Below are 21,845 nucleotides of genomic sequence, written 5' to 3'. Positions count from 1 at the left end.
GGTTCCTGCTCTCTCTCCTTCCCACCTCTGTCCATGCTGCATACTCCTGAGCTCCCAGATTGAATTAGTCAGTGTCCTGCAGAGCATTCGCATAGGAGGGGAACTTCCAGCCATCAGGTCCTCATGGAGGTGTGGCTGGAGGCAGGTGACATTTCCAAGCCCCATGTGTTTCTTGGCCCCAGATCTGTCTTGTAACCGCACCCACCCCCCTGCGTTTCTCTTCTTCCTCTTCCTCTTCCTCCCAGGGCCTTGAATTTTATGTTTGGTTAACAGGAGTTGGTGGAGTCTCACTGTCCACCCAGAGAAGGAATAGTCACAGCATTTCCTCCCTGGGCCCTGTTACTTCTCAGAAAGCCAACTCAAGGCCCTGGGATTCCCCACTTGCCCTCTTTGTGAAATGCTGGTTGGCATTCTGTGATTGATGCCCTGCTTTCCTTGCACTTTCACCAACAGATTAGCCAAAGTGCAGCCCTTTGAATTCTAACAAACAGACGAGGGGTTTAACTTGCTCCATTGCCCCCCAGAAGATGGATTCTGTATATGGAGTTGTTATTCCTAGCTTTTGCTTAGGGAAGGGAAAAAAAAGAATTTATTTTATGTTTTGAGGTTAAATGAATGTGGGATAAATGTATACATAGTGTCCTGTGTGTATATATGTATGTATAGCTATATGTCAGACGAACTGAAGACTTTTCCACATATGGAAGAATTTCTCAAGATCATGTTTAACTAGAAATTTCTCTCCCTAACTTCCCCTGAGTGCGTGTTTGAATATACATTGTATATACATATATGTATGTGTATGTAAATACATTTTCATGTTTCCTACATAGAAGAAAAATTAACTACCACGTATCAGAACTTGCTATAGTTTCAGAACAAACAAAAAAATTTTTGTTCCCCCTGACAGTAACCTAATAAGAAAAGTTACATGTCTTAGGGTTTTAATATCAGTTTCCCATCCGAGCTAGTATGTCTGAAGCTTGACTGAACAAGAGACGATAGAGGTTTTTTGCATTGCAAATCTAATTTCATGGACCACCTCTTGGAAGAAGCCTTTGGGTTTTGGCTTCAAGTAGGGATGAAGCCTTCAAATTCAAAAACCCATGAAGAAACCTCTTGTTGGGCTGATGTTTATTGGATGGGATAAGGGTTCAGAGATTTCAACTGTTCCCACTCTTGGACCAGTCCTCTGAGAATCGGAGTCAAAGATATCCTGGAATGCATTTTGAATTAAGTCTTGTGAGCCACTTGCCTCTTTTCTTTTTGTAAACAATAAATTAATTTTCAAAAATCAAAATACAATTGACCTTTACCATTGTATCGATTTTAGTTATACAACATAATGATTTGATATATGATTATATTGTGAAATGATTACCAGAATAAGTTTAGTTAACATCCTTCAGCACACATAATTGCATTTTTTTTTCTTGTGCTCACTTGCCCCTTTTCTGATGCTCCTTTTATCACAAGTAGATTGGAAGATGCTGTATTTAAAACTCAACAGATTATTTTTTAAGTACATGAAGTAGAAAGATAGCTCAGATGTTATTTTTTTCTTTATCCCTCAAAGACCAACAAAAATCCCCAAAGCTACTAAAACACGAACCAGAGGAACATGTGATTTCTCACCATTGGGAAATAAAGGTGGCAGTTTATTTGTTTGCTTGTTTTTAAGAGCAGAAGCTCTGGAATGACCCTGTCATGGCTGTCTGTGAGGCCACAGGTAAGGAAGGAAATGAGGACAAGTGTTTGAACTGTTGAGGGAGGTATTTAACTGCTCCTTCCTCTCCTAGCAGTTACGTGCTCACCCAACCATTACAGCCACAGGAGAGGAAGGGGGGTGGGGCTGATACTGCCCTTAGGCAGCTGGCTTTGCAGATGAGCAGGTTATTGCCAAAGCTCTTTAATCTGGGTGTGATGTTAATTCCTTACATGTAAGCACATGAGGGCACGATTTGGTAAACCCTGCCAGGTAGGGTCTTCATGTCTGGGAAAAAGGCAGAGCTGCTTAATGCATCAGGATCCTCCTCTTAGAAAAGGATTTTTCCTTAAAGGAGATTTGAGCCTATTGAAGATTTCAGCCTTACTCTGTTTTGGGTAGAGTTGTTTTTCTCCCCTTTCCCTGATTCCTCTTAGTTTTAAACCTTGTTTGCAGTATTAGGGTTTCATTAAGAGATTTGTTGCAGCATCTTTTGAGTCAGCAGGGGTTTTCAGACACAGTCTACCCTCCCCAGCTTGTAGACGTAACTCATCTTGGCAACATGGAAGCATTGATTCCTTTTCAACTTGCTGCTTTAATCCAGTCACATTAGTCTAAGAGGCAGCTCTTCAGCTCCCCCTTTGAAAGGGGGTGGCCAACCTTGAAAGGTCTGGAAGCAGGGAAATCCATTTTCTATTACTAAACACCGATGCTTCTCCTTTTTTCTTGAACTGATGTAATAAGGATCGTGTTGGTCTTCCATACCCCAGGCACTTGCAGCACTCAGGAGATAAGGAACCACAGAAAAGAGAATTGGAAACATCCTTTAAACATATACTGCACACACACAGATTCTGAAAACTACCTTATTTATGGAACAATAGCATTTTAAAAATTGTTTCAGCATCTATATATTAATGAACTGAATAAACCCTAGCTTTGAACAGCCCAGAGATGTTAAAATAACTAAGGATAGTTTAATACACTATCAGATCCTTTTTACATACAGCCTTTTGCCTTTGGTCTTAGGGCAGTGTCAAATAATTTGTTATAATAGTGACAAACTATCAAATGCTACCAACAGGGATGGTGTGCCCAGTTATATTTGTATATGTCTGTAATGTCTACAAGGTAGTTTAATTTACATTCTCCAGTTTAATTCACACAGCAACCCTGTGAAGTGTCAGGGTCTTCTGATCCCATTTTCTTTTTGAGGCAACTGAGGAAGTGAAAAGTCAAGAGGCTAGGGGATTTGGTTGCCCACTAGCCAGGAAACAGCAGAACCAGAATCTTGTTAAAAAACACAATTTTCACTGTTTAACAAAGCCAAGCGTTAATGAGTGATGGATGAGGGAGTGAAAATAAAGCCTGTCTCCACCCCACCCCTTTTTTATGGCTATCTGGCAGTGGCTCAGCTTTTAGCAGATGTTGACTTTGGGCTCCAAAAAAATATTGTTGTCCAAAGTACAGCCTTCCAGCATTTCCATCTTCAGCTGGGTATCTTGTATCTTTCAGCTGGGAGAACTGGCACCATGCACTAGAGATTGATTTGTTAGAATTACTTTTGCTTGAAGGAAATAGAAAACTAGTTTCTTCAAGTCACCCTATAATGATAGTCCCCAAAATTGAGAAAGTGCCTAAAGATGCCACATTAGAAGTGAAGGGGAATGCCCCACAAGCTTCTCTAATATTCTCCATGGCTTGGCAAAGAAGACTGAGATGGCTGCCTGCCTCAGGGGGTCCCTAGGAGGTGGACTTGCTGAAAACCCACCAGGCTGCACCGGCTTGCAGCCTCTGCCTCTCCCTTGAGAAACAACCCCATGTGTCTTTTAAAATATCTTTTTAAAAGATACCTTTTAAAAGATATCATTTTTAAAATGTCTTTTAAAATGGGATATCGCCCATGATATGATGTTGCCCCTTAGCCAGTGCCATTCAGCTTTCTCCAACTCAGGTTAGAAGAATAGATCAGGAGTGCCACTAGTACAATGAGAAGGGGACGGAACCATTCTGGGAAGAAACAAGTAAACGCGATCTTGGCAGCCCTAAGGAACTCTGGAATCCAGGCAGCCTTCTCTCTCAGTGGAGTGGAGTCATTCAGAAAAGCAAGGACCGATCCTTACATACTTACTCATTTGAAAATACATGTTAAATTCCCACATATGCTGTGAGGCAGTGTGAAGGGAGTGGAGGTGCTGCCTTTTCCCTCAGGGACCTTGAAATTTGCTGGGGTGCTGCTGATATGCCCTATCAGGGACAGCTGCTGTGTGCATGTGAGGTTCTCTTTCTTCCAAGAGCCAGAGAGACCCCACCTAAGTTGTACCATCCAGCTCCAACCAGGACCTTCAACAGCTTGCAAAAGGGCAGTGCAGAGTCCTAAGGACTTCAGAGCTGAGCTAAGCAGAACCATCAGATGTTTTCTGGGGCCAAAATGAGGCTTCTTTCTGTGGCTTCAAAGTTCACATGTCAGGACAGTGTACCTTTGTGGTCAGACAGACTGAAATTTGATCCCGGCTCCACAGCTCCTGGCCAGGTGTCCTTTAGCAAGCTACCTCATCTTTCTCCCTGAGCCTGCCTTTCCCTGTCTGCACAAAGAGCCTCCCCATAACTGTGTCTTGGTGAGACTTAGTGAAGAAACATGGAAAGCCATCACACTCTCTCTAACCTGGAGCTGATGCTAATACCCACTGGCTCATTTCTAGCCCAGGTCAGAAATAAATTAACATTTATATTTAAACAGAGCACAAAGCAGGTATCTGAATCTAGATAGGACTTTTCTATTCTTTGGGAGAACTTGTCTGCAAATGGGTCACACAGGCTGTAACAAATACAAATCATGTAAGAGTTTACAACCATTCCTGACCTTATCACCTGAACAGAGACATCCATTTATGGGCTAAGCATTCTAGGAGGCAGGAGAGGTGGAAGACACAAATGGGAGGTTTCCAGAGGGAAGGTTTGGACTTGACCCTGGGAGAAAAGACATTAGTGCCCTGACAAGGCTCGAGGCTTGAGGCTCAATACCCTTGTTTCCAGGCTCACGCCCACTGCTTTCCTTTACACATGCTTTCTTTTGCCAATTCTGGCCAAGCCTGCAGTTTGGAAATGCCAAGAGGAGCTGCTTTGCTTGAACCCGGGCACAGAGCACATCATAAATCCGGCGCTATGGTCCTGCTTTTGTGGCTTGCATGGCCAAAGTTTGCAGAGTTCTGGGGCTTGAAGTTTGCAGAAAGTGTCAGAGAAGCCATAAACTGTGTTAGTAGGAGTAGGGGTGGGTCTGGTGACTGTCCACGCCACACCCTGTAAGTAACCAGGACAGTCTCCCTGCGTTTTCCACAAGGAGACCAGGTCGAACTTCCTGGCAGAGACAGCTGGCTGAATTCTTACAGAGGAAGTAGGCTGGTTTGAAAGTGATGCTTCCATAATTTCATTCTCATTTCCAGCTAGGACAAGTGTGACAGTAAGGTCCCCATTAGGAACCTAGTCCTTCGATTTTAGGGAAAAAGCCAGCTGTCAACTCAAAGAAAATTGCAGATGTTTTTTTAAAAAAAAAAAATCCTGTGATGGGCCAGGGCTTGCCTGCTGGCTATATCTAATACTTCAAAATAAAGACCAATTAAAGGTTTACACTGGGCCGTTTATCATGTCATATTATGGAGTTCCTTCCCAGACCTTCTTTGCTGGGGCTAATAAATGTCCCCCACAATGGCAAGTCTCCTGTCTTGTCAGTGATGACTCAGTCACTTTGCCCTTAGATCTTGTCATCAGCATAGCCCCGTGAGCAGCCCATCCGGTGAGGGATTTTGTTTTATCTCAGTATTTAGAGAACCCTATTAAAACGCGGCATCTGGGACTGCAGGATTTCCATCATGGCTTCATATCATCTCTGGAGCCATAGATACATCCTGGGTTTGTTTGATAGTTAAGCCTCCCCCCTCATCAATATCTGCTGTGTTTTGTGGTCACTATGCTCCGGGCTTCAGCCCACCTTGGATGTTCCATCCCCAGATGCTGTGGACAAAAGCAGGCGGATGACGGATGGACTAGAGAGGCTTTCTTCCCATCCAGATATTTTGGCAACTCCTGGCATAGCAATCACTCCCAGAGAACACACAAGGGAGCAAACACCAGGCAACATCCAGAAACCTGACTGCAAAGTCGATTTGAAAACAGAAAAACAAGGGAAGGAAACAGACTCTCCCAGGCCTGATAGATACATTTTAAAACTCCAAGAATTTCTAAATAACTTGGCATGAATTTAGGGATCAAGTGACATTTATCTGTTTCTTATTTTTTGGTCCCCAGATTTACATTTCTGTGCAGTAAGGTTGCTGAACAAATTAACATTTGCATACAAAGATGCAGGCAGTGCAGGAGTCAAACAGCTGCGAACGTTTGGAAATGCTTGGAGCTCCATCTCTGATTAGCTCCTGCATTTTTGTTTTTTATTCCCCAAGCGGACACTCACTCTGACCCAGATCACTTGGTGATTAGGGTCAATTCATGTTTAAGCTTTGAAGATTAGAGAGACCAGAAATGGCCACCACTTCCCTTTCTATTTTCTTTTAAAAACTTTAAACTTTAGAAACTAAAACCTTGAAAGAAATGCATAATATTCTGAGTTCACTGAAGGAATTTATCCACATTTCTGCCATGTTAAATGTTAGCAAAGTTTATATTGGACTGTCATATTTCTTTATTTTATTCACCAGCATATAAGACGTCGATCTCAACATCTGGCTTTTAATAACCCTCGACATCTGGGAGCTCCTTTTTATTCCTATGGTGGACGAGGCACAGTAGTGATATTGGCAGTGTATATTTTCGAGCTACAACTCCTGTCTGCTTCAATCATAATTAATTACTACTTTTTAATATATTTAATTTGCTAAAAGTGATTTGCATTAGACCGCATTTCACTGTTAAGAAAATAGTGGTAGATTTTGGTGGCAATGGCTTTCTTTCCTGTTTCTTTCTTCTTTTTTAAAATTTAAAACATCTATGAATGGATTTGAAACAAACTGAATCTATACATGCTGTTGGGTTTTAAATACAAAATGAAATAAACTGCTCTGCAAGGAGAGTGATTTTACAGCCATTTAGAAGCAGTCAGCAGGGGCTGTGGGCTGCATTTTAGGGAAAACCTTCTATTTTGTTCTGTGACTCTGAGCCTGGAGTTTTCCTGTAGCCATGACTTTGGGGGTCAGGAACCTTATAATGAAGGCTAGGACCTCCATCCAGAGAAATATACTTACACACATACCTACAACATTCTGCATTGAATTACAAGGGGTTGCTAGACCCTTTGAAATCCATTTGTGGATGCCTGAGGGTCCCATGCTGTAGTCTTTCCTTCTTAATTAGCATAAAAAAGACATCGACTTTGCTTTTCTCCAGGAACTGAGAGGAAGTTTAATGAATGTAAAAATCCATATTTCTCAGGTTATGTAGGGAAAAGGGAAGTTTATTGCCAGGAGCAATTACTAGACTGTGTAGTGATAAATAAACACAGGTAAATTTTCCATGAGAAGACCCAGCTAAGATGATCAATTGTACCTTATTTTTTGCCAGAATGTTACTATCCAAACTGTCAGTACAAATTCATACTGAGTTGTCCAATTCAGACTCTGTGCAAATCACTTGATTGACTCAAATCAGTGGGGCATTGTTAATTCTTTGTGGGCCACAGATCCTTTTGGCAATCTGGTGAACTCTTTTTATCAGAATAATATTTTTAAATGCACAAAATAAAATTTACAGAAATATAAAAGGAAGAAATTATCTGAAAACTCATTTCAAAGACCACAGATTTCAATTCTTCAGTAGATGAAAATTACCTTGACCTGTCGGCAATATTAGGTTGAACTGTATGAAATTGCTGTTTTTTAGATCAAAAATGGTCAAAGGTAGACATTTTCATATTATTCAACCTAATATTACAACAACTTAAGCAATAAGGATACATATGATGAGAAAATGTTCCAAGTTATTATTTTTCTTGCTCCAGGTTTTCAAAACAAAAAGCAAATCATGGGAAAACCTGGTTTCATCGGGGATTTGTTAAAAGACACAGCTCCCAAATTATGTGTGAGACCAGGATATGAACCACTCAGTTTTCTACACTTTGTTTCTATCCTTGCAGTGAACAATGAGAATTCTTGTTCAAAACAGGACCTTGTGTTGGTCCATATACTTCTGTCTTCAAAGATTCAAATTCCCTACCTATCGGCTTCTTCACTAAGCGAGGAAAATGGCCTGAACCATTCTGGAAACGTTTTCAACAAGAATTCAGACCAAATAAGTTTCCATTTATCCACAGTTGGACACAATATTAAGTTAAACAAAACTTCCTTTCTACAAGCATTTTACTGAATTGAAAGTTTACTCTCTTTGCTTTGAAACTTATTTGATTGCAATTGTATAATCATTCCATGCAAATGTATAATCATTCCATGGCGGGCACATCCTCTTTTATGCTGAGAGCAAAATAGAACCTGACAAATCAAGAAGATCAGAGCATGTCTGAGCCTTTGTGAAATAACCAATGTGAATTATCGCATGCTACAGGAGTTTGTTCCACCCAAATCGATGGAGTTTTTTTTTTTTTTAATTCTTCTTCAGCCTTTATTGATACTTGAAGCTTAAGAGAAATTAAGGGTATTTGGTTACTATAATTACTCCTCTGCTTACTTAAAAGGTTTAATCTACTCCTTAGGCATATGCAGTTCAGATTGCATGCTTTCCAAAAAATTATCATCTGCTAATGTAGACTAATTTTAATCTTCTAATCCAATCTTGACACAGACTCAGAGCTAGGTGGGTGGAATGTTTTTGTGTAGGGGTTGCCATAGATACAAAACTCAGTTATGTATTTGACAAGTCAGTGATGTGGCACTTAAGTTACTGTGGATTTTTTTCCCCTTGCTCTTTAAGATTAAAAAACAAAGTGAAGATCAGTGTGCCTTTGTAGTGCATCACAGTGTAACTAACCTTCTCTTCTTTCATTCCGGTGTTCCCCTCCTCTCCGTGCACCTCCTTACCCTGGGCCGGCCGCAGGATGACGAGGAGGGCATATGGGCATAGCCGGGCCTGTAAACCAAAGTTCCAGTTTTGTTTTGAGGGGTGAGAAACCATCTTTTATATCATTTTTCTTTTAAAAATTGCATTCTAGTGTGGTATGGTATGTGTGCCCAATTGTGTTTGCTGATGTTTGTGAGTGTGCCCTATGTTTGCTTCTGTGTTTTGTGACCACCCCCAAGAGCTCCCTCCTTCCTGCGCCCCCTCCCTGCAACCACATTATTGTGCTGCCTTGTTGGGGCTGGGCTGAACACGAGTCGAATGTTTCTATGTTATTTAAAATGTAAACTATGCCCTCGTTAGGATTTATCCACACTTTTTAAGGCATGATTGTGGACTCAGAAATTGTCACGATTCTCCAGTCGTGGTTTTCAGCCAACTGTTTGCTTTTACCAGATATGCCAGTGTGGTGTGCCTCTCATGTCCTTCTGGTTGTATCACATGTTTCTCAAGGAATAAGGGAAGTAAAACTGTTTATCTTCATGGAGCTGAAACTATCATCTGTAAGAAGCCCACTTAATGGACTGTACTCTCTTCTATGGCAGTTCTGAAGAAAACACAAGGATCAAGGCATAGTAATGGTGAATGGGTAACTGTAGCTCTTTAAGTGAATTAGAATAGAAATATTAATATTGGCAGGTCTTATGAGTGGTATTATATCTGTTGTTTTTTGACAATTGAGCTTCTGTGGAGTTTTGCATTATGTTTCAGGCATTGAATTTTTCAGAGGGTTTTGCTCTTTTAAAGGCCGATTTTTAGCTATTTAGAACCCACTCTTTATTTCTGGGCTATCTGCATTATAATTGAATAGTGGTGTGTGTAATTGCTATGTGTTATAAAATGGAACACTGAACTCTAGGGACTTTTGCTGCTGGGAATCACACCTCTTCATGATACTGCAGGCTGTATAACACCAAGTCGCAACACTCTGGAGTTGAATATACGTATGGCGATGTAGAATATGCTGTTGAAGTTGGTGACATTGTATATGCCATTGTGTTCGGAAGAAGAAATGTGGTAGATTGTGTGCCACAGTCAAAAAATACTCAATGTGCCGTTCTTTTTCTGGGACAAATGTGAAATGTCCCAGGTCTGTGATTAGAGAGGCAGTTCTTTGGGATAACTCAACAGGTGTGCCCTTCTCCAAGTCTTGACTTCATAATCCTTAACAGTGGTGCTTCACACGAATTTTAAAACAGTAACTGGTGTGTTTTGCCTGTGGGTGGCAGTTTCATTGATGTGTTTCACTGCTCAGTTGAACCTGTTGTAGGTCCCACCAGTGAGTCAGGCTGCTTTCTCTGGTCCTTCAGGGAACACACAGGAGTTTGATTTTCCTTTACAACATCTTCCCACATAGTAAAAATGTAACACTTCCTGGACCCATTTGCCGCCAGTAGAACCTGCTTCTTGGTCACATCAGACTATCGTCTCTCTTCTCCCCTTCCTGGGTAAAGTGGAAAACAACACTGGAGTTAACTCTTCCAGAAGCAAAGTACTTCCAAAGGGAAGCTTATCAATATGGGGAGGTAGGGAAACCAGAGAAATTCCTAAGATTCTGTCTGAGAGGCTCCCTATCTAGGAAAAACTTTAAGAGAAACATTGCATTTACTCGTACAGAAAGCTAATAAATATGTAAATTGACCTAAAACAACTTTAAGTAAGAAGTAAAGATTTTATAATGTTAAAGAATGACCATGTGAAACCTGCCCACAGTGTGCGTGGAATAGGTAGGCAAAGGAAGGTTCTACGAGTTTGGGGGTTGCCTAGAGAAGTGTAAGTCCTTCTTGGGGCTCTTTTGTGGAGCTGCTTCTGCTATCATAAGTGTTAGGACACTGGGCTGCATTTGCGTCTCCTCCTGAATAATAAAAATATTTATTGCTCTTTCACAAGATTCTTGACACCCGCCCTGCCATCCCCTTAGATAGGAAGCTTGTCATCTTCAGGGGGGAACTGGTGCCAAGGCCCATAGACAGCCTTGCTTTGCTCAAGGCAAATGGAGACAATGGTGTTAAATCCCCATCCTCCTTATTCTTTCACGAAATTTCCCCAAAAGCCATGTACCCCAGAAAACAAATGTCTTCTGAAAATTAGTCAATATATAATCCTGCTTTATATGCTGTAATAAATTTTATAGGCTTCTGAGGAAAACTACTTATCTTTCTTTATGACTCCTTTAAACAAGTTTGCTCAGATATCCTCAGGCTTTTAAAACCATATCTTAAGGATTTAAATAATGAGATACTGGGGGAACCTTCTATTGCTGAACAGCCGTTGCATGTTTTGAGTCGCATTACAATCTTTGGGGCCCAAGGAGACATTAAATTTATAACTAAAGATGGATAATAGTGGCACATTAAAAATTAACTGTTTTGAATATTTTGATTTATGGCCCTTATAAAAGAAACATTACAAGAAGTTATTTTACTAGGCATCAGTAATATGCTTATAATAGCAGCAGAAGGCCCTGACTTGAATCTGGTGTTTTGGTGCTGAAATGAATCATAATTTAGGAAAAGTTGCTCCAAAAATTACAACAAATTGGAATTAACATAACAACCCTGAAAGCTCCTCCCTTTTTTGGCACGTCTAGATACTACCCCAGGCATGATTTATTTCTCTCACTGTGATCATTCAAGGGTGGTGTTTTCTGAGAGCAAAGTGGACTGGAAGAAGTTTGCTTTTCTAAAGAGTTTTGACAGCCCCTAGAGCTAGTCGTTCCCCCCATAAACCTCACACCCCAGCCCAGCATTATCAGCATGTGACCTGTGTAGTCCACAGAACCCTGAGCTTGGTTTAATGCTCTACTGTCACTGTCTTAAAACTGTGAATAATTTTTTAACGAGGCACGCGCAGCTCATTTTGCACTGTGCCCCACAAATTATGTAGTCTGTGCTGCTTAGATCCACCATATATTCTGCCTCCAACTCCTCTCCAGTCCCCCTCCCTGTTGGCTCATCCCCACTCCTATTTTTTTATGGCTGGAATTTACCTTTGGCCTACCTTATTTTTCAGGTTTTCTTGCAGAGACCCCATGGGATCATATTTCCAGCAATTTGTTGCCCTCATGGGCATCAGTGAAGTGTGTATTCAACCACTGTCCCCTTGCCTACCCCACCCCCCAGTTTGATTGTGAAAATGTGCTCTTGGAGCCCTTCTGCATTTTCTGTCTTGCTTTGAAAATACAGGAAAAGCAGCTGCTTAATTCTCCGTTACTTTCCTTCGGGAAAATCCACTTGATGTGGCAATCATTTGTGTCAGCAAATAACTCTGCATTTCCACTGAATGAAGGTGCTTTCCTTGGGCCCCCAAGAGGCACTTTGGTTTGTGAATATTCAGTGAGATAGTGAGGGACCTTGCGAGATCTAGAGCCACATCTGCCTTGACATTTGAATGCTTGAGCTTTCACTGTGAACTCTCGTAACTGAGCAGACATAGAACACAAGATCATTTTTGTTTCTTAAACCACTAGAAAGGAATACATCTTTCTACATTGAAAACATATGCAAATGTTTAGGACCTGATTCGTAAAAATACAGATGTGGGCATTAACAAGTTTTGGCACAGGGCCATATTGCTAGTAGATGCATCCTGTCAAAATGAAGAATTGTCGTTCTATGCCACCAGCACGTGGACAGTGAGTGCGTGTATGAATCAGAGCACGTAGACTTGAGGAAGGGGTTTTTCACACACAGAAACAGTGCTCGAAGGCCCATGGAACTCCCTGGCATGCCTCCTCTCAGGAAGAATGAGGAAGGAGATATTTTATTGTGGCTGGGAAGTTTCTACGTTTCGTGCCTTCTCTTAGCAGAGGCGGTCTGGGCACAAAGCCTGTGCTCAGCCTCCTCAACTGAAGTCTTGATTTCTCTGCAAAGTGGAGGCTTTCTTTTACATCAACTGTACCAGATACCAACTAGTGTTTTTGATTCAACCCACATCTCCTATGACTGAGGGTCTGATACATCTCCTCCTTGTGACATTGGCGCCTAAGAATTTTCCTTCATTCATTCATTTATCCATTCATTCAGTCATTTTTCACTTATTCATCTGTTCTTTCATTAAAAAGTCAAATTCTTGGTTAGGTGCTGAGAAAATAGTGATGCGTAAGATAGACATGGTTGCTACCCTGTTGGTCTTACAATCTGATTTAGGGAAACAGGCCATAAGAATATAAATATATGAATGGAAACCTTATACATTTTGATCATTGCTTTGATGGAAACTGGGAAGATACTGAGATTAACAAGAGGAACCTATTTTAGCAAAGGGCCAAAGGTGGGAAAGAGCTTTATGGGCTGAAGGAGCTTAAAACCATAGCTCTGGGTAGCAAATAAGACAGTAAGATGAAGATGAAGAAGTGGGAAGGGGCCAGATCATGTAGGGCCTTTTAGGCCAAGGTAGGGAGTTTGGGTTTTAGCCTAAGAAAAGTGAAAAAAAATGAAAAGAAAATTAGAGGATCTTAAGTAGGGGCATGAAATGATTCGATTTATGTTGTAGAACAACCCAGGCTGCTGTGTGGAGGTTGAATTGTCGTGGCAGGAAGAGCAGAAGTAGGGGCTCTTCCATCATTTGTAAGAGAATTAATGGTGCTGACCCAGGGGAGCAGTGGGGGAGATGCAGACAAGTGGATAAGTTGGAGATGAGACTAGGAAGTGAAGTCAGCAGGACTTTGATGAAGAGTTAAGAGAGAGGATTAAATCAAGAACCTCCAGATTTCTACCTTGGGTGTCAATGCTGAGACACGCCATTATTGGAGGCTGAAGGCTGAGTAGGAGTCCTGTTCTGTTCTGTTTTCCCCAGGTGTCCAGTCAGACTGGCCAAGGAAAGGCAGACTTTTGATCCCCTGTTTTCCGTTTGCCTGTATATCAGCAGGGGAATCTTTGGCCTCTCATTGCAGTGACGTGTAGGCTGTCAAGTTTAAAGCATAGCCGGAGTCCAACTTCCAGAGTGTGTGTCTCCTCTGACTCTCAAAGAAAAGGAGAGAATTGCATATCAATGACTGCAAAGACTGCAAAGAAAAATCAGCAGTCATATAATAGGGAGACATGTGGGCACAGTGGTCTACAGAAAAACCGAGCTCCCAAAGTTGTAGAAGGATGAAAAGGACTTAGAGGTGAGTTGTAGAAGGATGAAAAGGAGGAAGATGCCATTGCTTCTTGCAGTTTTTCCTAAGATCCTCAGTCATCAAGAATTCTTTCAGTTAAGGCAAACCTTGTGAGATTTTGGCTCCTATCTTAAAATTCCGAGTATATTATTTCCTGCAAAAGAAGCTTTCGATAACCAGTTTTCAGGAGTTAGGGTGAGAAGTAACTAGAAGTAGTTACTAGATGTTTCAGAACCACCATTGACAAGGACTCTGTCTACTTCCAATTGCACAATTAATTCCTGGGCGAAATGAAATGTTTTTGCTTTATTTCTTCCCCCTTTACCTTCTTTTTGTGGCTTCTCTGCTCCTCTGGAAGATACCTATGTTTTTATATCTTCTATTCAGGCTTGTAAAGCTGTTCTTCAGAGCTACAGCTTGAATGTCCTACCCCAAGTTCTTTCAATCAATAATTCATTCAAAAAATATTTCTTTATCTCAGTACTGGAGTTGAGGCAGTGAAGAAAGTACAGTTCCTACCCTGGAGGAATTTAGAGTAGTACACAGATTCTTAAGCTGGTGTTCATGAACCCCCAAGGGTCTGCAAACCCCCAGACATGGTTAACAGACTTTGATGTGGGTATGTGCGCATCCCCCAAGGAGACAGAGTATCTGTGATCCTCAACAGATACTCATAGGGGCCAGTGACTCAGAAAAGATGAAGAACCACTAATCTATGGGAAGGGTGACAGTGTGGCAGTCTGGCTCATAGTGTGGTCTCTGGATTCAAACCAGTCTGGGTTTGGACTGGGCTGAATCCAGAGACTATTTGGCTGGGTGGCCTTGGGCAAGTGTTGTTCCCTCTCTGCTCTTCCATTTCCTCATTTGGAGAAGGTTATATGCACCTTCCAGGGCTGTGGTGAGGATTAGATGAGATGAGGTGAATGAGATGCCTAGCCATGTCTGGTGCATGGTGAGGCCAGTCCTCATGAGAATATCACTGTTATTATTGCAACTGTGCTCAGAAGAGTGGACTCTGTATGCCAGCTGAAGAAAGTAGTTGATACTGTGGGATGGGTGACTTTGGGGGATAAGAGAAAAGACAGAAGAAAGGAAAATCAAAAGGCGAAATCTGTTTTTATGACCAAAGCTATATGAGCCAGCTACACATTTTCTAGCAGTTCTTAAAGCATCGTTACCCTAAAAACACACCCTGTTGAGTTACTTTAGATTATAATGACACCTAGGTCTGGCAAAGGAAGGTTTGATTGCTGGAGACTCTGGATTAGTCCATGTCTAGCAGAGTGTCTCTTTCAGCTCAGAGAAAAATCAAGTGAATAATATGAAAAGCCAACAAATATTTGATGAACAATTGTGAGCTGATGAATTGAGAGAAAAGGGTGATGATGTCGCAGTCCACCATTTTCTGCTCTCAAGTAGGATGGACTTGGTTGGGGGCAGGGGGAGAAGCTTTTAAGCAGAATCGAGTACAGCAAATAAGTTCTTGTGGGTTTTTCTGGAGCTTGTAAGGGTTACCTAGCAAAGCAATGTATGTTGGCTTGGATATGACCACACTCTAAGGACCTGAAATCTGGCTGAGAAATCATAAACAAACAGTGGTGATAAATGACTGTGGGCCAGAGGCGGGAGGCGTCTAGCGGAGTGTTGCTGCATTACATTACGTCCTTCCTGTGCCAGGGCTGGCTCACAGGGAGCTCTTCAGCCTCTCCCACCCCTTTGTCATTTGCTGTAGAGTGTGGTGCTGGTCTGGTCTTGTTTCACCTTTTTATTAATGATCTGTAAAGGAGAGAAAAGAGCATGTGGAGGAAGGTCGTAGATGATGCTAATTTGGGATGTGTTGGAAACACTAGGGAGGTCAGAAAAATCACACAAATGGCCCAGAGAAGGTTAGGATCATGAAGGGGAAGTAACAAATCTTGGAGAAGTTCAGATACATCTGGTGAAAATTAATCTGAGACACAGATATCAATGGGTTGGAGGGGTATGGAAACTGAACACTAAAAGAAAAATAATAAGCTGAGTGGACATTGGGAAATCCAGCCATGGGTGAGAACACGGAGAGAGGAGCCAATGGCATTTAGCACTGTCTGCGCATTAGCAGGTGCCAGAGAGACGTACATCACCATTTGTGACAATCCTGCCCATAAATTGTCTCATGCTTGGGACATCAAAATGTTACACACCCTCTCTTCCAGAAGATCACCCATAGGTCTCACTCCTAGACTTGTAGACTGAGAGTAGACACCGCTTTGGGCAGCCATCCAGTTGGTGGGCAGTGTTAATAAGCTGGACCAGAATTTTCTTGGTGATTCAGGGAGAGGAACCCCAGTCCCATCTCCTTCCAGTCATCTCTACATCCCCAACAAAATGGAAAACCAGACAACATCCAAAACAAGAGTATATACTTATGGTCACCACTGGGTGTTTCAACCAGAATGACTGAAATATTCCTTTCTGCCATTGAGTCATCAATTGACTAGAAGCCATTGACCACGCCCAGATGGGTCTTAACTCCATCCTCAGGCCTTCGCCATATATGCCTTCCCCGGAGGAACATGATCTCTGAAGGAAGCATGCTGGCCCACTAGGCTATCAGATGATCTCATGAAACAGATACTACAGATCCATTTTGCCTGGGTGGCCACAAGGTCCCTTCCCCATGAATATGTCTGTCAGAGACATTGGGATGGTAATGAATTCCCTCTAGCTTTGTTTTCCAGAAAATATAATGCAAATGCTAAGAATAACATCATAGAGCAACGGAAACTTCTCTCCTGCCAGGCCCTTGTCTAAACTGCCCCCATCTCTCTCATGCAGATCCTGCCCTCACAAACACTAGGCCACACTTGCCTTCCCTGTCACAGACCTGTTCCCATGGTAACAAAATCACTGAGATGCTGAATCTGCATAAGGAGGAGGCCTGCTGTTTCTTTCAGCTTCAGGGAGCTTTTCACAGGCTGAGGATCAGCCTGGCTCATTTGCTACCCCACTGTGTGTCCTAATAAGTCTGGCCCCTCCTGTTATGTCTGTGTCAGTGGTCACAGGTCCTTAGTGCCTCAGTCACTGTGTATATGTGAGGAGTGGTGGAAACAGAGCTCCCAGAAGGATGTAGAAGAGTTTGTCATCATCTTTTAGAGAAAAGACCATTGCTCCATGAAACCTAGTAAACTCAGAATAAAAAGACAAATATCCATATGTGGCTGAAGACCCCTCTGGCATACATTGTACCTTCATCCTTCAGAGGAAAACGTAGGATGAGGCTCTGAAGCAAAAACTACACAGATCACTTTCCCTGGAAAACCCTGAGCTCCTTACAGCCACTGCTTTATTTTCGCCATTTACTACTTTTATGTTCATTGCAAAAAATAGAAAGTTTAATGAGGAATCAGGAAAAAAGTTCTTAAAGTCCTCATTCAGAGAAAGTACCATTTTAAAGCACATTTTCCCTATCAGATGTGGTCATGTAAATATATAACTGACAGAGACAAATCCGACTTTGCATAGTCTTTGGTGCTAAGTGGTTGGTAGCACCCAGGCTCTGGAGTCACACAGACCCAGTTCAAATACTGGTTCCACCACTCTTTTTTTTTTTTTCTTTCGGTACGCGGGCCTCTCACTGTTGTGGCCTCTCCCGCTGCAGAGCACAGGCTCCGGGCGTGCAGGCTCAGCGGCCATGGCTCACAGGCCCAGCCGCTCCGCAGCATGTGGGATCCTCCTGGACTGGGGCATGAACCCATGTCCCCTGCATCGGCAGGCAGACTCTCAACCACTGCGCCACCAGGGAAGCCCCACCACTCTTAAGTGTTGCTTTAAGCCTTTAAAGTAGCCAAGGCTATATGGTGGTTGTTATTTACTCAATGCCACAGGATTGATTTTCCACATTGACAAATTGAAATCAGTTTATCATTTTGATTTCTGCCCTTCATCAGGCAGTGGGAAGAGCCTCTGCAGGCTGGGGTGGGCATACTACAGCCCTCTGGGGAGCAGGGGGGTAGGGTAGTTATACTGCCCAGTGCATTGGTTCTTGACAGCGGAATGAGGCTTCATTGTTCTGCACTCAGGTGTCAGCCCAGGTAGCCCGATGCCTGTGGCTGCCCTGAGTCAGCATGTGGTGGAATTAGCAGCCCTGCTTATTCCCCAGCATCCATTCTTCTTTCAACCTTGATCTCTGATGTAACTGCATCATGTGAGAGGAGTTTCTGTACAAATCCCTCTACAGAAAACAAAACCAAAAACCCCTCCATGATTAAAAAGGGAGTCTCCCCATTGTCCCTTGCGTGGCATTGGGTTGTGATTAGGTTCTGCTTGTAGGGCTTTTTGCGGCTCTTACTGGTTACGTTTATGGTTTTGTTTATTTTTTATACTTGTATCTCCTGGCACCATGGCACTAGCTTGGGAGCACGAGGAAACCATGTCAGGGGAAATCTTCTGCGCTCCTCTTTCCGAAGGCAGGTGACACTGGGAAATGAAAGAACCCCTGTTTTCTTCTGAGAGAGGGATGGCTTGCCCCACTGATAGCATGTCCACCAGCCGATCAGAAACTTGATTCAGCCTCGGAGGTTGTTCAGTACAATTGTCAGCAGAACGTGGAGATGAGAGAGGGAGAATGAGGAAGTGTTCGGAACCAAAGAGTAATCTTTGTCCGTCCTTGTACAGCAGGCTTGGGACTCGGTGAAATCTGATATGTCAGATAAGGTGGTTACTGCATGTGAGAGTGCAAGCTGAGACACGCCAGATGAATTTTCTCGTTGTTATTATTTTTTTTTTAAGTTATGAATGCACTAACATGTTTTCAAGGCCAGACTTGAAGCTGTTTCCACACTTTGTGGGAGAGTGCAAGCACCTGGTTTGAGGCTTGGGACTCCCACCCATCAAGGCCTTCCAGGAGCTTTATGTAACTGGGTGTCTGCCTTTGGCATGCCTCTCACCTTGGGCATGTGGGATGGAACAGGGAAGGACGGGCTCTTTCCATCTCCCCCTGGGATGATCACTGCTTTCCCAAAAATCACGCTGGGGGCAGGGGAGGCTGAAGGGAGGCCTTCAGCCCGACTGCACCATGCCTAGTCCACTCATCACCAGAGACATCTTCAAAGTTCTGAGGGCTGACATTGCCACTTCTCCCACTTCTGTCTCACTCACACAGCTCCCTCACCAGTTTAGAGAAGAGAGACCACGTCTGTCTCTGATTTTCTTCTGATCCCCCATCAGCTCTATGAGGGTAGCAGGCAGGTAGCTGCTCCTTCCCCTGTGGTAATAAGTCCCTAAGGATGTCCATCCGAGCACTGATGGTACTGGATATTAAGAAATACTGTTTTTAAATTATAATAAAATCATTCTGTGTTCAAACAAGTTTGAGTAAAACTGGATTAAACAGAATCAAATAGGTTTCTTCACTGCAGGCATTCTCAGAGCCTTTGCTGGGCTAGTGTCCTCAGGTCAGTTGTCACATTTGGAAAGAAACAGAGGTTTGGCTGCGTCTACCATGCTTATTGCTCATGGACCTTTTTCTTCCCAGACCCTCATCTAGAATTATATAGACTCTATCTGGGGAAAATGTATTTTGGGAAGATATTTGGGGAAAGGTTTGCTGCAACTTGCTGTCTCTTTGGGCTTCAGGATGGGCTATTTGCCCTAGCAGGTGGAGCTACCACCATTGTTTGAGATCATTAACTAGGAGCTGGCAGAATCCTGTGCCAAAAAGAAGGAATGAATGGGCCTGAAAAGGAGAAGGCACGTACCCCAGCCCCACCATTAAGCTTTTATTTTCCTTACTGTGGTTGAACAGCTATGTTTTATCCAGTATTTACCTGAAACTTGAGGGATATATATGCCCAGTGTTGAATAAGACCTATAAAGGAGAATTTGGGGCCTTTAGCCAAGTTGCCTTCATGATGGAAATGATGCAGGGCTATGATGTCAGCAGAGGTGAGAACCAGCAGTTCCTCTCCTGTGCTGTTTACCACACACTGGCCACTTTCCTAAGTCAAGGCTCATCAGACTTTTTCTGAAATGGCCGGATAGTAAACGTTATAGACTTTGTGGGCCAAAAGGCAAAATCAAGAATATTATATAAGTATTTATATAACAAGAAAGAAAGCAAATTTTCACAAGTTTTTCATTAATGAAATTCAAAATATAATGAGTGTAAATTTTGTAATACATGTCTACTAATGAGAAGAATTGGATTCTTTGGAGAGGAATCACGTTTCACTTAATTGGTGTTCAACGTTAGTATTCTCTGTCATCAGAATCTTTTGCAGATGTTCATTTGTAAACAATGCTCTGTAATGGTATTTTATGTATTTCATCTTTGAAAATGTCTATCCACACAGATGGATGATACACATGTCACTCAAAAGGCTGTCACGTTCTCACTGCCTCACTGCCATTTGCAGTGGGCTGAGTAGCAGTGCAAAGCCATGAGAGTGCCACACAGCATCTCAGTGGCAGCTACTCAATTGCCATTCCATGCAAAAGCAGTAAAAGACAGCAAGGAAATGAATGGGCATGGTCATATTCCAGTAGAAACCATATTTATGGACAATACAATTTGAATTTCATATAATTTTCATATATCACAGAACATCCTTCTTTTGATATTTTCCTAACTGTTTAAAAAGGTAAACACCATTTTTAGCTTATAGGCCATGCAAAACCAGTGGCAAGCTGCACGTGACCTGGTGGGCCATACTTTTCCACCCCCGCCCCCATCCTCAGTGCTTTCACATTGGTCATGCTGTTCAGTCCTCACCTCCCCCTATGCGGTAGGTACTACTGTTATCCTGTTTTCCAGGTGAGGAAACTTTGGCACAGAGCAGGGAAGTTCCTTGCCCAAAGTCACACAGATCAGGAATGTCAGAGCTGGGATTTGAACCCAGGTGTGTCTTACTCCAGAGCTGCTCACCAGGACTCCTGATTCCTGCATTGACTCACATTGCATCCCTAAGGTGACCCTTTCAGATCTCTGCTTTAGCCTTCATACTCCCCACCCTGCCCCCCTCTCATGGGAAAGGGAAGATGGGCCTGTGTTTCTGAGAATCATGATGACAGCCAACAAAGACTTCATCATTTTCCTCTTCTCCACCTCAGGACTTTCCTCTGTAGATCACATGTTCCTTCTCCTCATACCTTATTTCACCTCATCTTCTTCCCCTTGTTCTTTCCTTTTTCATGAATAAAATGTCCAGCCTGCTTGAAGGAGGAGTCCACGGGATGAGAGTGAGAGCTCTGTTTCCAAGGTTTGCCCCTTAATAGCTGTGTAACCTTGGGCACATTATTTAATTGCTCTGAGCCTTGGTGTCCTCATCTAGAAAGTGGGAAAAATGATGTCTTATTTTCCTCCCTCCCTGAGTTCTTATGAAGATCAAGTGAGATAAGGATGTGAAATGCTAGCCCAGTACCAGTGCATAGCAAGCACTCAATAAATACTCGCCCTTGTTGTCTTTATTTTCTTCTTTATTTTCTTTATTTACTACTACCTCCTCTGATACCTTCTTCTTTGGTCACCCCTTAGAGTTTGCAGCATCAGTATTTCTGTAATTATCTATCAAGTATCTACTATGTGTTATAAAGACCTAGAAATTTACTTAATGGATGTCTGCTGAATCAGGTTGGGCACTGAGCACCAGTCTGACCATTGAAACTATTTGGCATCAACACCCGTGACCAAAGGAAAACGTGGAACCAGTCTCCCTAGGGCTCTTCATGCTTGAGGCCCCTGCCTGGAATAAGTTGGATGTAACTTTCTTAGGATCAAGCAAATGATCTAGGCAACAAAAACATACGCCTGCAGATTCAAAAGCCCTCAATACACAATTCCAATAAACTAGCACAGTTAATAGCCAGTTGGAATTAGATGCACGAAGAAGCTTGAAACTTTTCAGTCATTACAAGAAATATCACCATAATGTGAAGTCGGGGGAAACTCAGAGGCCAGAAGGCAAGTGAAATTACAAAGAAAAT

At 42.5% G+C, this 21,845-nt stretch overlaps 1 protein-coding gene across 13 annotated transcripts in view; it reads left to right on the top strand.

Annotated features, from left to right (window-relative positions):
* Positions 1–21,845, top strand: part of ERC2 (ELKS/RAB6-interacting/CAST family member 2) — a 985,114-nt gene that overhangs the window by 778,324 nt on the left and 184,945 nt on the right. For 3 of the 13 annotated variants that reach the window (XM_060111332.1, XM_060111333.1, XM_060111334.1), the window contains exon 17: positions 8,762–8,827. The exons of the other annotated variants lie outside the window; for them this stretch is intronic. In XM_060111332.1, the coding sequence (XP_059967315.1) occupies positions 8,762–8,788 (27 nt within the window). In that variant the 3' untranslated portion in view covers positions 8,789–8,827. The remainder of the gene's footprint in view (positions 1–8,761; positions 8,828–21,845) is intronic. 13 annotated transcript variants of the gene reach the window in all.

Source organism: Mesoplodon densirostris, chromosome 10, assembly GCF_025265405.1.
Source record: "Mesoplodon densirostris isolate mMesDen1 chromosome 10, mMesDen1 primary haplotype, whole genome shotgun sequence".
In the NCBI taxonomy this organism is placed as follows: domain Eukaryota; kingdom Metazoa; phylum Chordata; class Mammalia; order Artiodactyla; family Ziphiidae; genus Mesoplodon; species Mesoplodon densirostris.
The sequence above is the reverse complement of the archived record's forward strand: the minus strand, read 5'-3'. Positions and strand labels throughout refer to the sequence as shown.